The sequence below is a fragment of the Saccopteryx leptura genome, chromosome 2 (assembly GCF_036850995.1).
Source record: "Saccopteryx leptura isolate mSacLep1 chromosome 2, mSacLep1_pri_phased_curated, whole genome shotgun sequence".
NCBI lineage: Eukaryota > Metazoa > Chordata > Mammalia > Chiroptera > Emballonuridae > Saccopteryx > Saccopteryx leptura.
Genome location: NC_089504.1, coordinates 50,239,967 through 50,262,954, shown reverse-complemented (window position 1 = coordinate 50,262,954; position 22,988 = coordinate 50,239,967). Strand labels below are relative to the sequence as shown.

At 39.8% G+C, this 22,988-nt stretch overlaps 1 protein-coding gene across 1 annotated transcript in view; it reads right to left on the bottom strand.

Moving 5' to 3' along the window:
- Positions 1–1,041: 1,041 nt before the first annotated feature.
- LOC136394589 (guanine nucleotide-binding protein G(q) subunit alpha) overlaps positions 1,042–22,988 on the bottom strand; it is a 313,975-nt gene continuing 292,028 nt past the window's right edge. The window contains exons 6-7 of the mRNA XM_066367948.1: positions 13,161–13,314; positions 1,042–6,293 (exon numbers count right to left, since the gene is read on the bottom strand). Of these exons, the coding sequence (XP_066224045.1) occupies positions 6,103–6,293; positions 13,161–13,314 (345 nt within the window). The 3' untranslated portion in view covers positions 1,042–6,102. The remainder of the gene's footprint in view (positions 6,294–13,160; positions 13,315–22,988) is intronic.

Here is a 22,988-nt window from a genome sequence, read left to right as displayed (position 1 = left end):
AGAGAGGGTCTTCAAGAGGATGATGTAGGTGGAGCCAGCTCTGAATGGTCTAACGGGTTAGAGGGCCACCGAGTGGGGAGAGCTGGGGGCTGCTCGACACCCTGCTTTCTCAGCAAAGGCTGCGGGAACTGATCGCTCCAGGCCTGTACTAGATGCCAGGCCCCAGTCACACCATTCCCTTAATAGAGAAAGGGAACACCATCTATTGGAAACGGTCTCTAAAACATGCAAGAATGGGAGAAGAGAGCCTTAAACCAAAGGCGTCTTGGTAAAAATGACTTTCTTCTCTAAAGTACTTTGACAGAACCGTGTTCTGCAATACCAGATTCCCTCAGCAAGGGCTGGGCTGTCAAGCGCTGAGACCCAATCACAGCGAGCAGGAACCGGCTTTGCTTTTTGTCAGGGTTTGAAGTCCCTACACAGGCTCCAGTTCTCTGGAACAACACGTGTCACCAACTTTACAAATTTGCTAGCAAAAGAAAAGCTTTTTTTTTTTTTTTTACGCTGATCTCAAAAGCCTAGATGAGTGCTTCTAAACGTCAGACACAGTCCTCTTGCCCCCGTGGAGTGCACCCACTCACTGCACTGTTGAAGCGGAAAACTCTAATGAAGGCAAGAACCGCCCCCTCTGGCCTGTGTTCTTTCTTGTTAGGAGACCGCTGCAGGCTGAAAACAGGGCCCTTGTAAGTCTTTATTGAGCAGCTACATACATTTATTTTTACAGTTGCTTGCAACCCTAAATCAGGGCAAGTTTGTTTTTTTTTTTAAACAAAAACTAACTTGATCAATATTATCAATACAGATATTCCTACTAAAGGAGACTGAATATTCTGATTATATACAGAAGGGGTAAGACATTTTTTGGTTGGTTTAGATCCTACTGAACCTGTCTCCTTTGGGAAATGCATGTACAGTATGAAGTGTTTTCAGGAAGAAAAGATTTATTCTAATATAGCTAATAATAAAAAAAACACTCTGGGAAAAGCTTGGGCAACTTCAAGAGAAGCAAAACTCAAAAATGAAGAATACTGTAGTACAAAATTATGGCCAAAAATACTGTATTTTTAACCAGCAAGATCAGTGGGGCATTATTATACAACATTAGGTGTTTTTTGCAAAACTAGTTCCCGTCCCCAAACAATAGACAATACATGCATTTGAATGACATTTTAAGAACAGTAAATATGATTCTTTTAAATACTGCAAGTTAAAAATGTTTTCTGACAAAACTCCCTAAATACATAGGTCTAGTAAGGGTTTCCAGTGATGACGGGTGAGGCATCCAGCAAGAGGCTGTTGCATTTAGAGTTCTTTGAGGAAAAGAAATCCACCTGCACATTTCCGTCAAAGTAACTTGAACAAAGTTACATACTAATTTTTCTCTTTCTTCTAAAACTTAAAAAATATTCTACTGAATATCTTCCTCCCTGTTATTTTCTTTCCTGTTTACCACACACAGCTTATATGAAAATCAGAATTCCTTTATCCATGTAAGATCCAATTTTACCCAAATAGGTGTTTTAATAACATGGAAATGTCATTTACTATCGGGTTGGAATCATGTGGGGAAATGGAGGTACATGACAGAGAAGGGAGGTCAGAAGGAAATTAATATTTGAGCACCTATTATGTGCTAGGTGTGTATGCATACTTGGAACAGATGATTCTAGAGGCAAGAGTGTTATTGAAAGGGCATTGGTAGTTGGGGAGAAGGCAGGAAATGGTTTATTATTTTGTGAGAAAAACAAATGACAAGTTGAGACTCTGTATTAAGTAGCTACTAAACAGCAGGTGTCTGGCTCCAAAAATCTCTAGCTAATCATATACAAGTAGGCCATTTTCTTTTTCTAATTTGATGGAACCAAGATGAAATCCCAAAGACATAGTTACCAGGACAGATCTATTAACGCTACATATGCTGGAAATCTGCAGAGAGAGATAAACATATGATATTACTCATTTTAATTTCTGTGTGTGTTTCTAACCAAAGATATATATCTTTGGAAGAAAATATTAATGTGTATACCAAGCATACCTTATTTGTATCAACTGAGATGTTGTCAATTACCAATTAAGTGGTTTTAAACCCTTATTTAATTTTAAGAAGAGCAGCAATATACATTATAATATTTGGGTACACTTTATTTTTATATGGGTTAACATTCTGCTATATTTCGTTTCATTCGTTCTTTTTAGAGAAATTGAAAACAAAGGGAAATTGAAGGTAATTTGAAGGTTATTTCCAACCAATATCTGAGTCTTGCAGTATTTCATTATGCAGCCCTTTCTTCCCATTATTTTTTATTTTTATTTTTTTTTTGCAAATAAGTCAGTTTGACCCAAATCCAGCATAAATAGCATTTCACCGATTCCTAACTTAAGACAACTAAAATTTACAATCATGTGGCAGTAAAAATTTTAAGATTACAGTTCGTACACCTTAACAATCAAGATAGTCTGAAGTACAAAAAGTAAATTGTCCTTTAGCTGATTTACCTTTTTAAAATATTAGACCTGCTAGTTAATCTACAAAAAATTACAAGTTTCAGGTGTTCCTCAAATACCTTTTGTAGACGTCATCGGCTAAACAAATATGCAGGTTCCTAAGAACACCCCCCCCCCCCAGTCTGTTCATGACATTCAACAGAGCTCTTTATATGGAAATATTGAAGAAAGAAAAAAAAACCTAGAAGGGATGTAGTTACTGTTGCATGGGCGTGTTGTTTCCCTTTGTTTCAGATATGAGGCACAGACTTCTGAATTTAGGCTCTGTAAGGCATAATACAAACCTCCAATTTACAAATAAGGAATTCTCTGTGGGTCGGAACTGCCATGTCACGCAAAGAAGGGAGAAATCATCTGTAAACTGGCACACTGCAATGTGTTAGGTGAGTCATGAAATGGCTGCTTGCCTTGGTACACTGAAGAAAGGTGTTTTTTTTTGTTTTTGTTTCTAAGACATGCCCAAATCACCATAAAACTCGCCACAGGCCTCTGTTACCTAGAGCATAAATAGGAGTCCAGTGGCACACGCTTATACGCCTGCAATCACAATATAATATAAAGCATGAGTAAACTTTGTTTTTATACAAAACTGAAAAGAATCCCTTCCCTCCCCTATCCCCTTCAATAAAACCCCAAACAAAGAAACAAAAGAGAAAATCCTTTAGCTTCAATTGACTAGTGTGGATACAACTAGGCTGCGAGGCCTCACCGCACTAGGGTGATCAATTTTTTCCTTTCTCAAGAGAAGGGATCTTGTCATGCACCCTAAGAGGAACAGTGAGTCCACAAACCTCAATTCTGCATAGCAATTCCATCCCAATTTCATAAAGACAAATATAACAATCTTCCCTGTTTTGCTCAGCTTCTTCTGAGCTTTGAATCAGGTTTAATCGACTACAGTCTACTATAGGTCTATTAAATAGAGTATCTTGATTCCCTACAACTGTAACACTTATGATCTTGTGATGAGGTTTTTTTCTATACATACTGTAGGCCTTCAAATGTTTACTTTTTTCTTTTCTTTTTTTTTTTTCTTTTTTTCTTTTTTTTTTTGCTGCACCAAATTTAAGATCGCCCTTTCAGGCAAGCAGTGGTCTCTAGCTGTTAAAACATTTCCTTAATGGATCACAATAGCTTCTAAAACTGCCTTTCTAATAAAGGCCATCAGAGAGGTAATACTAAACTGTGCATTTGCCAAATAAGAATATGAATTGTATAAAAGCTCATATTCCAATCCTAGGTCAAATGGCAAAAGTTCTACAAAGTTGGTTTCCATGTTTGTATAAAAGCTCTGACTGATTTGATGTGTTTTGCTATGAAATTACCTTTGGGTCTTATAGTCAGTATACCTCTACTCAGGAATGTGCAAATGATTTTATACAGCACGATGCTAGTACCGCTCTGTACGATAGTAAGGTTTTTTTTTTCTTCTTTTCTAAATGGAAAAAAAATATCCCTAGTCAGAAATAAACTGACAAATTTACATTCTCCTCTCTTAAAAAAGTAAATAAAATAACATTATTCAAAATGTGAATTAGCTATAAGACATACAATTACATAGATACATATCAATACAGCACATTCAATCTGCCAAAAAAATTAATGACCACAAAGCCAGTATGGATGCTGCAATATCAAGAGAGAGATGTATGTACAATGATTCGAGCATTCATAATTGCACTATACCTACAGGAGTCTGTTTCTTAATTAAATCATAGGTGCTTCTGAGCAAGGAAAAAAGTAACCTGTGTTGTTTGAGGCCAGGAGAGTCGAGAATGAGAACATTTCATTACTATTTAGTAACTCTGGTACTCGTCTAATAAGCCATTGACTTTCTCCCTCCCCTTTGTTGTTCCAAGGGAGTGGTTTATATGGAAGTTTAGACTCATGCCAAATAGTATTACTAGTTAAAATGAGACCAGTGTCATGGCCTAATTCTAACTTCCCAGCAGGTTTAAAAAAATCATGATTTATTTTCTTAAATCATATTTCAACACAAGCCGCTTGGCAGATAGCTCATCAATGCATGTGCTATACTTTTTGCATTTGTTGAAAACTGCACATAGGGAACTCCAAACATCTCTCTTAGCAGGTTCGGTTACATAAATACATGTTCTACAGAACAATGAGAGGTTAAGTTTGAGTTAAGTTCACATCTCCCTTAAGTTCAGCTTAACCAGTCACCAGTTGAAAAAGGTTCATAGGTGGTAAACTAGCAGTAGCTTCTTATTTTGCAAAGTAAAGGTGTCAGAGTAATACTATCAATGTTCTTGGCAGACCTACTCAACCTTAAAGAACATAAAGAGAGTAAAACTGGCTGCAAATGAATAGACACAAGCAATTTTCATGTTGTATCACAGAGGACACTTTTCCACACTTCCAATTTGGACATTCAACATTGAACACGGAGATAAAACAATGCAATTTAAGGTCAAAGACAAGAATGGACCATGAGAATCAAATTTACAGTTACCAACTGTTTGGCAATTGGTGTTTCAGGTTCATTCTCAGCCAATCATTTTAGGCTTCACAGTCTCTTTCATTTTAAGATACTGGCTTTTAAGTTCTTATGCTGTTTTACAAAAAGCCAGCTTTGGCAACACATATCCATAATAAAAGTCATCTAAAAATTGTGGCCCAAACACTAAGAAAAAAAGGGAGGAAAAATCTTAACCAAGGGAGAAAAATATGAAGAGCAACCTATGAAAAGGCTCTGGGTAGCAGCCATTGGGTAATGTAGTGTCTATTGGCATATTTTTTTGGCATCTGTAATTTAAAGAAGAGAGGGTGAAAAATGAAAAAAGCAAGGAAGGGAGGAAGGAAAATGGCACATGGCATTTCAAAAGAAAGGATTCCTTCTGTGGGTCTCTGCCCTTGTCTTACTGACTTCTGCACACTTCTCTGAGTGATCAAGGAGTGATCGGCTGAAAGCAGAACTCCTAAAGAAATGACAACCATTACACGGGCATCCAGCCCAAAGTGAGGCAAGACGATATATTTATATAAAAACTCTGCATGTGTATCCAGAGCAATACATTTAAAACCATAGTATTAATACTTATAATCCTTCAGCAAAAACCACAAACTGTTAAATAAAGCTGATGTTGATGGCTTAAATTGAATGACAGGGTCCTGACTGCTTCATTCGAGAGAAAAAAAACCTGACCAAGAATGGAACTGGAATAAAGGCCATTGTAACCCAGGAAAAATCAGGAGGGACGTGTGGGTTAGGAAAAAGGAAATCAACTTTGCTTTGCTCAATAGAAAAGAAAGAAAGAGAGAGAGAGAGAGAGAGAAAGAGGAACAACTCTTATCTTTGTGAGTGCATGACTGAGAATTTAAAATACATTGAGTCACGAGGTTTTGCCTAAAAAAAAGAGAGGAAATGTGCTGGGACTGTACTTCAGCATCCTGTTTTTCCTCTGAATAGTTTAAATAAAATCATAATATTTACTACAAACTCTGTGGACACGCTCACAGAGTCCAGGACGGCAATAAATTAGTATTATGCAAATTGTTTTCCACAGAAATACAGTCCCTCTTGTATAGCTTCGATAGCCCACCAAGGAAGGGAAGGGTGGTGTCGAGGAGGCACAATTAGACCAGATTGTACTCCTTCAGGTTCAACTGGAGGATGGTGTCCTTGACAGCAGCAAAGACAAAGCGGATGTTCTCGGTGTCTGTGGCGCATGTGAAGTGGGAGTAGATAATTTTGTCACTGTCTGGGTTCAGGTCCACGAACATCTTCAGGATGAATTCTCGAGCTGCCTGGGCATCTCTCTGGGGTCCTGTTGGCCAAGGGAGGAGAGGGACAGTTTGTTAGTTGATGCATTAATGCATTCGCTCAATAATTTGTACTGACTGGGTCAATGCTCATAAAGATGATATCTGTACTACAACCTTTTAAAAATAAGGTACCCATATATATTTTTTCAATTCCAGTTCACATATTTTATTAGTTTCAGGTGTACAACATAGTGATTCAACATTTATATAACTCATGAAGTGGTCACCCTGAAAAGTCTAGTAACCATCATCTGACACCATTCATAATTATTGTAATATTATTGACTATATTCCCAATGCTGCATTTTAATATCCTTGGGACTGTTTTATAACTGGCAATTAGTACTTCTTAATCTGTTCACCTTTTCCACCAGCCCCCAAACTCCTCCCATTTGGCAACCATCAGCTTATTTTCTGTCTCTATGAGTTTGTTTTATTTTTTTTTAGATTCTACATATAAGCAAAATCATATGGTATTTGTCTTTCTCTGTCTGACTTATTTCACTTAGCATAATACCCCCTAGGTCAATTCATGTTGTCTCAAGTGGCAAAATTTCATTCTTTTTAGGGCTGAGTAATAGTCTATTGTATATATGAACTAATCTTTATTCATTTGTTTATCAATGGACACTCAGGTTGCTTCCATATCTTGGCTATTGTAAATAGTGCTGCAATGAACATAGGGGTGAATATGTCTTTTTGGATTTCTTTGGATGAATATCTGATCAGAATTGCTACATCATATGATAGTTCTATTTTCAATTTTTTGAGGAAGCTCCTTACTATTTTTCCATAGTGGTTGTACCAGTTTACAATCCCACCAACAGTGCACGAGGGTTCCCTTTTCTCCATTTCCTCATTTCCTCAACAACACTTGATTTTTTGATGATACTCTTGACAGGTGTGAGTTGATATCTCACTATTTTTTGTTTGTTTGTTTGTTTTTGTGTGTGTGTGACAGAGACAGAGGGACAGATAGGAAAAGACAGACAGGAAAGGAGAGAGATGAGAAGCATCAATCTTCGTTGCAGCACTTTTAGTTGTTCATTGATGGCTTTCTCATATGTGCCTTGACCGGGGGCTACAGCAGAGTGATGACCCCTTGCTCAAGCCAGCAACCCTGGGCTCAAGCCAACAACCTTGGGCTTCAAGCTAGCAACTTTGGGTTGCAAGCCAGTGAACTTCTGAACTCAAGCCAGCAACCATGGGGTCATGTCTGTGATCTCATGCTCAAGCCAGCACCCTGGGCTCAAGCTGGTGAGCCCGTGCTCAAGGAGGATAAGCCCACACTCAAGCTGGTGATCTCAGGGTTTTGAAACCGAGTCCTCTGCATCCCAGTCTGACACTCTATCCATTGAGCCACCACCTGGTCAGGCACTCTCACTGTGCTTTTAATTTACTTTTCCTGATTGGTGATGTTGAGCATCTTTGTTGGCCATCTGTACGTCCTCTTTAGGTCCTCTGCCCATTTTTTAATTGGATTGTTTGTTTTTTGGGTGTTAAGTTCTGCACGCAGATTTGATTGGTTATAATCATCTTCTCCAACACTACCATGTGTATTTGCTTCTCTTTGTCACTTTATCTTGCACATACATCCATCCAAAAAATGTTAGGTGAAAACAGACTGCTGGCTTAAAGGCCAGGCTAAGTTTTGCTTTGGTTCCTTGGGTGATAGGGAGCCACTGCAGGCTCTTTAGTAGGGGGATGACAGCTCACGTCTATTGGACTGAGTTAATTGTGCTGCTCTCAGCTATATAATGTGTGCACACAGATCATATAAGCTGCCTCAGGCTCTCCTGTCAGTCTGCCCCCCCAAGGCCCCCCTGTTATGGATGAGTTTACATTCTCAAGACTGAAATCTCTGTCAGAATAGAACACCTGTGCCTTAGTATCAGGTCCAACTACAGCCGTACTCTGCAGACTTCTGGTGTTTTTGAGCACACCGCATTTATAAACCAATTCATTATGTGTGATGATAAAAAAAGTTGGTTTACATTTTCACACATTTTTTTCAGGGTCTTGTATGTGCCAAGCACTGTTCTAGATGCTTTGAAGAAAGACTGTGATAGCTTTATCAGGGTATATTAAAAACTTAACTAATAATTTTGTAATGGATTGTTAGATATGACCCCAGAATCAGAAGCAACAAAAGAATAAATAGATCCACTGGACTTCATCACAATTAAAAACTTTGTGTATCAATGACATTATCAGGAAAGTAAAAACAACTTACAGAATGTGAAAAAAATATTTGCAAATAACATAGTAAGGGGTTCATATAAAAAAAAATATATAAAGAATATATATATTTCTCCAAAGAAGATATAAAATGGGCAATAAACACATGAAAAGATGCTCAACATCATTAATCATTAGGGAAATGCAAATTAAACCATACTGAGATACCACTTTCTCTCTACTAGAATGGCTATAATAAAAAAAGTCGAAAATAAGTGTTGACAAGGATGTGGAGAAATTAGAACCCTTGTGTATTGTTGGTGGGAATGAAAATGGTACAGTCATTGTGGGAAACAGTTTGGTGGTTCCTCAAAAAGCTGCACATAGAGTTACCACATGACCCAGCAATTCTATTCCTATATATAAAGCATGCAGCAAAAGTAGGTTTATAGTTATGAGTATGGGAAACACAGTTTATTCTTGTATTATACTGATTAATTATTGTATTATTTTCCATATGAAAAACTGTAAACCTACTTTTGCCTCACCCTGTATATCCAAAGGAATTGAAAATAGGGACTTTAACAGATACTTCAATATTGTAAAGCAATATTCACCGCTGCAGTATTCAGACCAGCCAAAATGTCCAACAACAGAGAAATGGATAAACAAACGGTAGTATACACAAATGAAGTTCTGATGTATTTCATAACATACATGAACCTTAAAAATGTAAAGCCAAATAAGAGAAGCCAAACACAAAAGAACAAATATGGCATGATTCCACTTATATAAGGTACTTAGAATTGAGATTTTGAAAAATGATTAAGAAGGCTGGTATTATATGGGTGGAAAGGTACCATAATTAGAAACGAGATATATATATATAATATATATATATATTATATATATATATTATATATAATATATATATATATATTTTTTTGTATTTTTCTGAAGCTGGAAATGGGGAGGCAGTCAGAGGCTTCCCGCATGCGCCCAACTGGGATCCACCCGGCACGCCCACCAGGGGGCGATGCTCTGCCCATCCGGGGCATCGCTGTGTTGCGACCAGAGCCACTCTAGCGCCTGAGGCAGAGGCCACAGAGCCATCCCCAGTGCCCGGGCCATCTTTGCTCCAATGGAGCCTTGGCTGCAGGAGGGGAAGAGAGAGACAGAGGAAGGAAAGGGGGAGGGGTGGAGAAGCAGATGGGCGCTTCTCCAGTGTGTCCTGGCCGGGAATCGAACCTGGGACTCCCACACGCCAGGCTGATGCTCTACCACTGAGCCAACCAGCCAGGGCCTAAAAACAATATTTTAAATACATAAAATTATTTACTTTCCTATCTCTTTCAATACATTACAGTCAAGTTGCTAACTCCATAGCAACAATAAAAAATACAACTAAAACTAATAGATTGAGTTGGAGAACTTTCTTTTTTTCATAAAAGAACACTATCTTTTTACCTTGTGAATGAATGAACTTCCAAATGATTTTGCTCTTCCCCTGTTTGGCAAAACGAGTCTACACTTCTTTTTTCCTTTTATTCTAAAGAATATCAGAACTAGACTGAAGTTCATTAAAGAGCACTTGGCCTATGTCATGTTTTTAAGAATAAATGATGTTATCTGAATAAACAAACTACAAAGAAATCATTATAGCCATCACAGGAGAAACAGAATTCCAGTCTTTGAACAATTTTGTAATTCAAGTCCATATGGAAATGATAATTTCCCTTCTTAAGGAGAAATGCAGAAATGGCATTTATTATAATTAAGACCTTGTAAGTGCAGAAATGTGGAAGTGTGAAATTTATAATACTATAAACATGTTTATTATAAAAACATCACTGCAGAGTGGATCTCCAGTTTTTTCAGTCTTAGCTCATCTCACAAGGGCTTGGAGTCTCTGAAATGACAGCTGCATTTGCTTTGTGAATAACAAAGTGCCTTTTTGCCACGGCCAAGTTTCCTATGTGCGTTGTGTGTATACTGGGGGAGACTATCCGTAACACCATCTTCAGGTTTTCACAACGGGCACACATTGGAAGGAAAATACTCATAGTGATGGCGAATCTGAGGAAAATATGACAAAGCAGATGTGTAAAGAGATCAGGAAGATGTTGCATCAGCAGTGGCTTTCAACCTTTTTACACTTAAGAACCGATGATAATAGAATTATTTTGGGGACTGCTAAGGCAGAAATCACCCTGAGCATAAGCCAATTTGACTAAGAACACTGGTCTGTAATCTTCATACAACATCAGGTTGGTTAACTCTTTGGCGGAGTGGCACATTTCTGGTGGACTGGTCCATGGACTGGGAATTGAGAGAGAGAGAGAGAGAGAGAGAGAGAGAGAAGGCTTTTATCACAGAAAAATACAACTAATGTGTGATGTGGCCATGTGTGCTGCAGAGAGCAGCTTGAGCTCCTGAGGGGCAGGTGTGCCATTATCAACCCTCTGTCACCCCCAACGCGAGCCCGCCATGAAGACATGCTGGCCTCCAGGGGAATGCTGTGTACGGAGAGAGAGGTCATTTCCCATCTGCTGATTCCCACCAAGCTCGGAGAAAAATTATGAGTCTCTCTTTCCAGGACTGTGAGACAAGCATGTGTATTTCAGTGTAAGCCAGAGGCTTTGGACACATCTTATGTGGGCAGATGTTCTGTTTAAAGAACTAGCCTTTTGCTGTGGGGGAACATGTTAACTGCACACGAAGTCAGTTCCTTCCGTAGTTTTCTCAGGGAGACTGAGGAACACAGTCTTGAGCATTAATGACTTGGTGGCAGGCTAGTGGCAAATTAAAAAGGGTAAAAGTAAAAACACCAGGCAGGCTGGGAAAGTACCCACAAAGAACAATGTGCACGGAGAGGGGCTGGGAACACACCACTAACAACAACAGCACTATCTCTAACTCCTGATGACACCCACAAACGATGCTTCTCTCAGCTCACCATCCTTCAGGACCTCATGTCTTTGGGAGAGGACTTCAGTTCTTTAAACATGGAGCGACTCTGTTCCGCAGCAGCCCTGGACCAAGTGCATTTTGACACAAAACTGAATCTTAGTTTTTTGAAGTAATCATCTTTCTGAGGGACCTTATAGAAGTCCAGAAATACTGTTGAACTGATAGCCAGCCCAGGTATCATGTTGATGAAATATTTTAAAAAATAGCCTGTTCTCTTGCTGCCAGCACCCTCTAAAATAGGTCCTTCAGGTTTGTGCTCCTCTGTGGCAGGCACTGTGCTACACGACTTAACTATATGATCCTGCTCAAGTCTTTTCTTAGGAAGAAGGTGAGTGGTTGAATCACTTGTTTAAGGCATCATCGCCAGTACGTGGCTGGAGCTCGGTGAGAGTCAAAGCTTGTCCTCTATTATTCTATCTAGATGAAGGTTTGGTAAACTTTCTCTGGAAAGGGCCAGAGGAAATATTTTAGGTATTGGATCTCTGTCATGACTACTTAATTTTGCTGTTGCAGCATGAAAGCCGTCACAGACAGGGCCTAAATGAATGAGCATGGCTGTTTCAATAAAACTTTATGGGCAGCAGCAGTGACTCACTTGTTTTAGAGTGGCTGGGGATGGATGCATTTTGTTGTCAACTGATCAGGTATTTCTGAGAATAGGCTGGGTGTCATGTTCAGGATCTTACAGTCTACTTGGGAAGGCACAATCTCTTTAAGTAGTACTGCAAAGCCATATGAAGACTGAAGTGAGTGCTACTGACTCTAAATGCTAGAGCAGGGGTCAGGAACCTTTTTGGCTGAGAGAGCCATGAAGGCCACATATTTTAAAATGTAATTCTGTGAGAGCCATACAACAACCCGTGTACATTACGCATTATCCAATAAAAATTTGGTGTTGTCCTGGAGGACAGCTGTGATTGGCTCCAGCCACCTACAACCATGAACAAGAGCGGGAGGAAATGAATGGACTGTAATACATATGAATGTTTTATATTTTTAACATTATTATTTTTATTAAAGATTTGTCTGCGAGCCAGATGCAGCCATCAAAAGAGCCACATCTGGCTCGCGAGCCATAGGTTCCCGACCCCTGTGCTAGAGGAAGAGATGAAAGGATGGGTACCTTTCCTAAGAATGATGGTTACTTCACTGGCCCAAGAAACCTCCCAGAATTAAATATTTCCTGAACATTCACTATGTGACAGTCATCATGCTAAAATGTCACACATATATTATCTACTATAGTCTACAAAATAATCCCATGAATTTGGTCCTAAGAAATTAAGTGACTTGATTGTGGTCTTATAAAAAGGCATATGGATCTGAACCTGGACAGACTGACTTCAGAGCACGGGCTGACGAAAAACTGTGTTCTCTCTCTAGAGAGAGGCAGAGGCAGACTGTCACCAAATGAAAGGGGGATGAAAGGGAATTAAAATGCTTGACACACAACTGGTCAACACTGCTGGATTGTTCCCTCTTCTGATACACTTATTTCAAAACATACAAGAAGTTGTTCCCTTTTGAAATAAACTTTCAGCATTGTTAGGGAAAGAAACATTTCATGTCATTAAAAGATAGAGCACACAAAAATCCGTCCTTCCTTGGTCACAACACGCACACTCCCGAGGGCAAAGGCAACAAGGGTGCACCACAAGGTACCAGCTCTCGCGCTGGGAACACCTCCCCAGCTCCGGGCAGGCTGGACAGTGCTGACTTACCATCATATTCCGGGAAGTAGTCAACTAGGTGGGAATACATGATCTTCTCCTCTAGAAGATCTTTCTTGTTTAAGAACAGAATAACCGAGGAGTTCTGGAACCAGGGATATGTGATAATTGTCCTAAAGAGTGCTTTGCTTTCCTCCATTCGGTTCTGAAAAAAATCATCAGAAACACAGGCGTGAATTACTTGATTACTCAATCCGTGAACTGTGTTTATTTCGGAAGTCCAGCTCGTCTTCTGTATGCACCTGATTTTTGTAGCCTTGACCTGAGCCGTTCTAACTTTTATTAGGATTTACATGCAAATGGCTCAGGGCACATAAGGGCTGTTTTCATTTTGTAAACTCTCAAGTTGACAAGTAGAAGAGAATAATAATAAATCTGTTGAGATAACTCCTTCAACCTTAAGAGGAATCAGTTAAAAGCCTAGAGAATCATGTTGTAGCTGAGAAACTGACATAAATTTTAACCAAAGATTATCTGTTCATGACCAAATACTTACGATTTGAATTAAGAGTTAAATACTAGGCTTCATTTTTGTGTTTCTTAAGCTGTGTTTAATTTGGAGCATCAGAATTACCTCTATTTTTAAACAATGAAAACAAAGTTAATTCTTTGCCCAAAGTGTACCTATTTCTACAATTATTACTCTTTTATCTCTCTTCTCTCTACACACACACACACACACACACACACACACACACTCACACACACCCTGATAAGAAAACATGTAGAAAAATATTTTTAGATCATACATTTCCTATTATTTGGAGCACACTTTCTCCCTGTGTTTCACTATAATTTTCACACAGGATTGCAGAGATTATATGGAGACTACAGAATTACCCGGAGATACAAATGTAACATTTCTAACTTCAGCATTTCTGAGGTTTTCTTACCTGAAACTAGACTACCAAATCAACTTTGGTAACATAAAACCTCAATGGATTCTCAAAGAATTAGTCAGCTTGCTCTATAAAGAAGATCCTAATCAAGGCTACTCCTGAGTCAAATAGCTCCTCTAAAAAATGCACTCATCAGCCCAAAGTCAGAGCTTCATCCACACCTCCTTCTCAGTTCTTCCTCCCACGGCCACACCCACCTCTAAATAATTCCTACCCAAGGGTCACAAACAAAGGCAGCAGAGTTGGGAATCCTCCTTCCCTAAGAATATAAATGCCGCCCTGGCCGGTTGGCTCAGTGGTAGAGCGTCGGCCTGGCGTGCGGGGGACCCGGGTTCGATTCCCGGCCAGGGCACATAGGAGAAGCGCCCATTTGCTTCTCCACCCCCACCCCCTCCTTCCTCTCTGTCTCCCTCTTCTCCTCCCGCAGCCAAGGCTCCATTGGAGCAAAGATGGCCCGGGCGCTGGGGATGGCTCCTTGGCCTCTGCCCCAGGCGCTAGAGTGGCTCTGGTCGCGGCAGAGCATCGCCCCCTGGTGGGTGTGCCGGGTGGATCCGGCGCATGCGGAGTCTGTCTGACTGTCTCTCCCCATTTCCAACTTCAGAAAGAAAAAAAAAAAAAGAGAAGAATATAAATGCCATGGCGCATGGGCATGCTTCTTCCTAGACACACATACGACACTTTCCAAACCCGATGTATTTAGTTCCATGTGTTATGACTGAGTTTCAGGCAATGAAAAGCCTGCCTGGGACCGAGCACACCTCTGCTGCTCACAGGAGCTTCAGGGGTTTACGCTAGAACATCGTGTTGCCCTGGTACCCTGGTTGGCTGGACCCGGTCAATCTAGGCCCAACTCACTCAGAACATCTCTACCCTGCTGTATAATCTTCAGTTCAGTTAAATAGCTAAATTGGTTTAATTAGTCCAAGACTTTTGTTGGGAACTCTGGAAGAGAGACGCGTGCTTTCCTTTAAGAATGTTAAAGAGGAGACACGTAGCTTCAGGAGCTGCTAGCAGCCATTTTGAAACAGGAAAAGAAACCAGGTCCTGTTCACCTAGTTTTAACTGCTTGGTCATGCACTGTATAGGTGGGACTGTAAGCTGGTATAGGCACTACTAGAAACAGTATGGAGATTCCTCAAGAAGTCAGAAAAAGAACTACCTTATGACCCAGCAATTCTACTTCTGGGTATTTAGCCAAAGAAATCCAAAACACTAATTTGGAAAGATATATTCCCCCTCATATTAACTGCAGTACTATTTACAATAGCCAAGATATGGAAGCAACTTAAGTGTCCATTGATAAACAAATGAATAAAGATGTGGTACATATATATAATAGACTAGTACTCAGCCATAAAAAGAATAAAATTTTGCCACTTGAGGTAACATGAATGAATCTAGAGGGTATTATACTAAGTGAAATAAGTCAGACAGAGAAGGACAAATGCCGTATGTTTTTGCTTATACGTGAAATGTAAAAAACAAAACAGAAACTGACTCACAGATCCAGAGAAGATTTTGATGGTTGTCAGATGGGAGGAGGGTTTGTGGGATGGGTAAAAAAGGTGAAAGGGATAAGAAGTACAAATTGACATTCATAAAAATAGTCATGGGAACATAAATTACAGCACAGAGAATACAGTCAATTACATTATTAATAACTATGCACGGTATCAGATGGGTACTAGACTTATCGGGGTGACCACTTTTAAGGTACATAGATGTCTAAGCACTATGTTGTATACCTGAAACGAAGATAATATGGTATGTCAACTGTAACTGAAAAATAAATTAAAACAAAAAATAAATGAAAAATTCCCATGCCTAAATTTGGTACATTTCTAGACTTTTTAGTAATATCAGCCAATAAGTATTTTAATTTTTAAGCTACTTTGACACATATTTTTGTTTCTTATTATATTGAATACGTGTAGTTGATCTAGCTGGATACGTCTCCCTCCCAAATGAGCTCTCAAGTGAGGGCAACGCTGTCGGCTCGCAAATCACACTCACATCACACTCGGAGGGCTACACTCTCGCCCACCGTTGGGATAAGAATGTGAGTGCTACATCCAGCCAAGAGCCAAGTCCTGCGATGAAACTCTGGCCTCGCTGGCTTTGTTCTTTTCCCTGTTCCAACGAACGTGAGTGGAGGTTGTGACATGATGCTGTATGAGTTGGGTTTTTTTTCTCTCCACAGTGAGAATTCCTTATGCCTCCCCCTGCCACCCTCAATTGAGAATATTTACAAACTGACATGCTCCACATCAAAGCCCCTGGACTAGATCTTAAACGGACTAAATGAGATTTTCACAATGCCTCATCTCACAAAGTAATGTGGTGTACAGAGCATGAAGCATAATCCACTTGGCTCAGTAGAAACTGCAATCTCTGAGGGAACAGTGGGTCCCAGGAGACTTCATGGCGCTGGCTGTTCAGTCACTTTCCAGAGCACAGGGTTACGGGGGTGGGCGGAGGGGAGAAAAGAGTAAGGTATGAGACACAGGCATCACAGCTGATGATGAAGGTTTTACTTTATCATCCTTACTTTAGCAGTGAGGATAGCATTACAGGTCACAGGTCAAGAAAGTTCGGTCATGCTTGTGTGACAGTGACAACATTGAGTCCGTTTACGTGGAGGTGAGAGCCCTTGTATAGGGGTTCAGATTGAAGGTGTGTGCTGGGGTCCAGCCATGCTCCACTGTGGTGCCAGGCTGAGGAATTTGGGCTTTCACCCTGTAGGCAGCATTAATCATGTGTTAGTAGGGGATTATAGAAAACAGCAATGTTTTCTATCAGTTAGAGGTGTGAGCTCTTTCATGGGTGGCTTGAACAGGATTTTTCTGATGACAGGGGAAGTCAGTCTGCAGGCCATTGTGGTTACCCAGTGGGGAGCAGGTAGCCTGTCCTCCAGAGGCCAGGGATCAGGGTGAATGCTTCCCAGATCACTGGTTCCAGCCCATGGGAGGAGGGTTATCTGACCAGCACTGCCTTGATTCATTTAGGCTGCTGTATCAAAATACCATAGCCTGAGTGGGTTATAAGCAACACACGTTTATTTCTTATAGTTCTGGAGGCTGAGAAGCCCAATGTCAAGGTGCAGGCAGTTTTGGTGTCTGGGGAAGGCCTACTTCCTGGTTCATAGGTGGTTGGCTGTCTCTGTCTCTCTCCTCACATGGAGGACAGGTAAGGGAGCTCTCTGAGGTTGTACCTAGTAGGTTGATAATCCCAGTCACCTCCTAATGACTCTGCCTCCTAATACCATCACAATGGGGGTTAGGACTGCAACATGTAACATTCAGTCCACAGCAAGTATACTCTGCGTAAGATGGACATTTCTGTGGCCACGTTCACTCGAGCAAGGTGACTGAATGGAGACCAGCCAGGCTACTGTGCCCACTTGCCTATGGCCTGACTTCAGGTATTGTGGCCACTTTGCTCTTCCCATGCCCTCTCTGTGTTGGGGCACAGACCAGGCAGGGCATACTTCTGGAAGGACCATCTAGTCTCTGCTACCTCTTTTCCAACATCCTCACCTGCATCGGCTCGCAAATCACACTCAAATCACACTCGGAGGGCTACACTCTCGCCCACCGTTCAAGGCCCAGATCAACCTGACACCCTGAGAAACCCTTTCCTGGGCCCGTGCTGGGCTGGCTCCTTCCTCACCCCCAGCACACACTGTCCTAGCCCTTGTTTGCCCATCGTTCAGCACACACTGCAGGTTTGTTAGAAGCTGGGAATGACATGTTGGAGATAGTGTCTGTGTCCCGGAGGCCTAAAGAAGACAGAAGTGTCAATGTGTAATTCCAGTTCCACCTGACGGCCAACAAAAGAGTGGGGGTCACACAAGAAGGAAGGATTTGATTTAAATGTAATTTTGAGGTGAACCTTGATAAATGGAGAGATTACAAGGAGGGAAGGAGAAAAGCAAAGCAGAGGAGAATTGAAACACACCCAGTAAAGAGATCTGTGAAAATGCTGATTCGGTATGTCCTCACAGACATACTCGTTGAGACTGCCTCATAAATTACCTTATTAAAGGTTATTATCTTAAAACAGCGGTTCTCAACCTGTGGGTTGTGACCCCGGCGGGAGTTGAACGACCAAAACACAGGGGTCGCCTAAAGCCATCGGAAAATACATATTTATTATACAATACATTTTTAAATCGGAAAATACAAATATTATACAATATATTTTAAAATCGGAAAATACATATTTATTATACATTTTTAAATCGGAAAATACATATTTATTATACAATACATTTTTAAATAAAATATGTATTTCCGATGGCTTGAGGCGACCCCTGTGTTTTGGTCGTTCGAACCCCGCCGGGGTCGCGACCCACAGGTTGAGAACCGCTGTCTTAAAAGATCGAGACTAGTTGACTTTTTTATGTACTAACTCATGATCATGTAAAACTGAACTCAAAATCATCATTTGTTGTTTACCAAATTTGAATACTTTAAAAATTCATGCATCCTTAACATGGATGTTAGTGACTTAGGAACATATTTTCTTAGGTAATTATTTCATTTACATATGTCAACTGGGTAAATAAATGCAATGACCCAAAAGAAAAATTACTTCAAAGCCTTATGAAAATAAATTTGCAAGTCAAGGTCTTCTGCATATGGGTTTCCTCCCTCAATTATTTAGGAAAAAGCTTGGTGTATTTGACTTTGTATCTCCAACAGGATCACATTGTTATATGTCCTGTCTGGTGTCAACACTACCAGAATTCAAAACACATTCTGTGCCAAGATCCTGTTGTTGGATGAAAGGGGGTGAACGGAGGGGTCAAAGCTGTGAACTAGAGACTCTGCTTTGAAACAAAGGTTCTGTCTTAAATACTCCGTGTGACCTTGCGCAAGTGACTGAAACTCAGTTTCCTTCTATCCCCAGGATACGGGAGGACAGAATGAAACAAAATGCACCAAAGTGCTTAGCTACGACCCCAATACACTGGCAATAACTTTCACTGGTGGCCACCATCAGAGAGGACAAAATGGCTACATAAGAACCTCTTGGTTAGACAATGCACTTATCTCAAATCTCTGGCCAAACTATAAATCCAGTGTAATCTTTCTATTTACTGGAATTGTACACTGTTAACCTATTCATGATTTCAAGCCCAGATATATCTAATTTATGAAAATCTGGAAAATCATTTAGATTTTGCCAATTTTGTTCTTTTGATTTAATACCTGAATGTTTCTTCAAGTTTCTTAAAAATCTCTAAAAATGTTCTAAACTCTCAACCCCAGAGCAAACCAAGAAAACAACCGATATAATATATAAATGAAGCTGTTGCAATGGGAAATAATTAAATATACTCCCTAGCCATCCCACTTGTGCTATCCAAATCAGACAACAGGGATGGAAATAATAAGGATACCAAACTCAGCTGGACAGGTATTATTTCCTCCATGATTTACTTAGTCTTTGCAAATTTTTGCAAGTGATTATTTGAGATCAAACTGGCATACTGTCTAGGCTTAAATAGAGCTCCTGAAGGTTCTAATATTGTAATTCCTGCATATGAATCAATGGATTCTACCTGTCTGGGATGTTTAGAGAAGCAAAGAGATAGAACATATTTGCCTATTATCTCCAGGCCTACAGTTTCTTGGCAGTGAGATGAGATCACAGAGCAGGCCCTTGTACAGTAAACTAGTGCACACCAGCGTGTGTGGTAGGAGGAGTGAGGAGGAAAAGAGGATGGCAGAGAAAGAGACTGGGGGGAGGGTCCAGGAGAGGCTGTCACACACCCTCAGACCGAGCAGAGTGGAGAGCCTCAACATGAGTGAGGAAATATGACAAATGGGTGACCCTCTGTGATGCAGAAGCCCACTGTCCTAGAAGTTAGAGAAGAAGGGACTACTTTCTTAAATACTTTCTAGTATTTTATTTTAGTCAAGTAATCAAGTAGCAACCTCCTTTCAAAGACTATTTTATAACACATTGATTTTTCTACTTAAGAATGACCCTATTCTACATATCCTACTAATTTTATGCTTATATGTAACTGAGTCAAAGTCTACCCTTATATACATGAACTTCTTTCTGCTCATAACACTCCTCATGCCTTGAGTAGTCACACCATTGACTTTTTAATTTACTGGTCTTCCTCCATCTTTCCTGTGTTCCATCCACACCTGTTATTCTGTGTCATCTTGGGGCAGTTCCATTAGAGGCTCAAGAGAGATCACCACCTTCTTGCTTTGTGACATATCTTGTGGCTAAAAGCAACTGTCCACCCTGACTCTACTCGGGCCCTGCCTTTTAAATTGCCCCATTGCACTGCAAACTTAAATCCCATGAGCTGTCACTTTCATTGTAACTCCCCTCTTTCCACTAAATATCCAGACACTGGAGAATTTCCTTTAGCTGGTATATCAGACATTTCTTCCAGCTTGAATTTCAAAAGGACCAGTTTCTCACATATTTCAAGCGTATCTAAGTGGATGGCTATAATTTGTTACCAGTGGAACTAACTGGAAAAGATGGATAAATTTTTATATAATGTAGATACAGGTTTATACTCAGAGTTTAGAGAGAACAGTAACTTATTTAGCATTCTAGCCTATTGTAAGTTCCTCTGTCCCCAATCATGTGAAATATTTTAGCAACAGCCAACCAGGTGGCCAAGAACTGAGCCACCATCAAAAGAACCAGGAAAATGACAGATCTACAGAAGGTAGCTGATACACAAGTGGGTGGGCCCATCGGCACCATGTCAAGAGTTCAAAGACACAACTTGGCTGAATAAGCATGTTCCCATTGAATTGAGGTCATTGTATCAAAAGCTCATTCACTGAGGTCCACTTAGTATTTTTTTTTTGCTCAATTTAGCCAGAACTGAACATAAATTAATGTAAAATGAACAAAGAGGAAAATATAGATTATTTCTGGAGCCACAAGTGATCCTTCTTTTCCTGAGTGTCACTGGTAACATACAATCAACATTTAATGTACTTCATTTAATGACTTCAGGGAAAAAGGGCCCAAAACTCCACTTTCAACCCATTTGTCTGGAATTTGAAAAACAGTAAACAGAAGAAGTGGGGGAAGAGTTACTCTGATTTACAGTTACATGCAAACTCCTCCCAAACTGAATACTATTCCATGGCCCCCACTTCCTCAGGACCTGACTTCTGAAATTTTGATCTGACCTGAATGCAGCAAAACAAACAAAAACAACAACAACAACAACAACAAAAAAAAACAAGAAAACCCTCAACTCTATAGAGTAAATTTTAGCTGGCTTTCTCAAGCTATACTTGTATTCATTTTCTATACATTTTTAGTATTTAAAATAAAGTTTAGTTATTCTTTCCATTATAAAATTAATACAGTGTGTCCGTAAAGTCGTGCACTATTGACCGGTCACAAGAAAGCAACAAAAGACGATAGAAATGTGAAATCTGCACCAAATAAAAGGAAAACCCTCCCAGTTTCATACCTATTCAGTGCAGTTTGAAGTGGGCTCACGCACAGATTTTTTAGGGCTCCTTAGGTAGCTATCCCGTATAGCCTCTACAGACTCGTCACTGACTGATGGCCTTCCAGAACGGGGTTTCCTTCAACTGCTTATCCCACCGAGTAATGTTATACCTATGTGGTGGCGCTTCATTATAAATGCGCCGATATTCACGTTGCACTTTGATCATGGATTCGAAATTAGCGAGCCACAGAACACACTGAACTTTCCTCTGTACCGTCCACATCTGGACTGGCATGGCCGTGGGCTGCTCCGCTGTATACATGGTATTACGTCATCATCTGCGCATGTGCACATGCTGCCACATCATCCTACAGAAACTGGGAGGGTTTTCCTTTTATTTGGTGCAGATTTCACATTTCTATCATCTTTTGTTGCTTTCCTGTGACTAGTCAAAAGTGCACCATGACTTTACGGACACACTGTATATGGTTATGAAAAGAAAATTTAAAAACAAAAAAAGAAAAGGAAGAAAAAAATTCCGATTAAATCTCCCACATAATACTATTTTTTTTTGTTTGCTTTTATTTTCTTCCTGGTTTTGAACTATGTATAGATTTGGAGGTTATTGTAAATCAATGCTATCTAAAAGAACTTTCTAATGCTGAGGTTGCTGGTTTGAAACCCTGGGCTTGCCTGGTCAAAGCACATATGGGAGTTGATGCTTCCTGCTCCTGCCTCTCTTCTCTTCTCTCTTTCTCTCCCTCCTCTCTCTAAAATGAATTTTAAAAAAATAGTTTAAAACAATGAAAAAATTAAAGAACTTTGAGATAACAGAAAATCATTTTTTTGTACCTATGCTGTCCAATTTAGTAGCTACATATGGCTACTGAATGACTGAATGTTGGTTAATGTACCGGAGAAATTATTTTTAATGTAAACAGTCACATGTGACCTGCAGTTATTATACTAGTGTAGTTTTAAAGGACTGTGATTATGTTGTATATAAAATTTTATCTTGTATTTTGCTCAACATGACATTCTAAGATTTTTCTTTTATAATCCATAAATATTTTGAATTGTTTCATTGTTATAGTGAGCTTAACTAAATCCCTATCATAAGAGGTATGTTTGTACTATTATAAACAGCACTATAATTTACAACTTTCTGTAGAAAGATTTTTGTAGTTAAATTTTTCTTTGTAATAGCATATCAAAGCACATTGCAAAATTTAAGGCTCTTAATAACAGACCATCGAATAGCTTTCTAGAGGGGTTGATGTAACATATGCAACCTTAGTCATGTGTGGGTTGGCACATTTTACAGTTCCCTTCCAAGAAGAGAGTTCTATCCTTTCAAAATATTTTCATATCCAATTACGAAACATGAGATGAAACATCAAATGACATACAGCATGAAGAAAAATGGTAACTCGCTGTCTTTGATTTTTTTAATATCAGTAAAGCTAA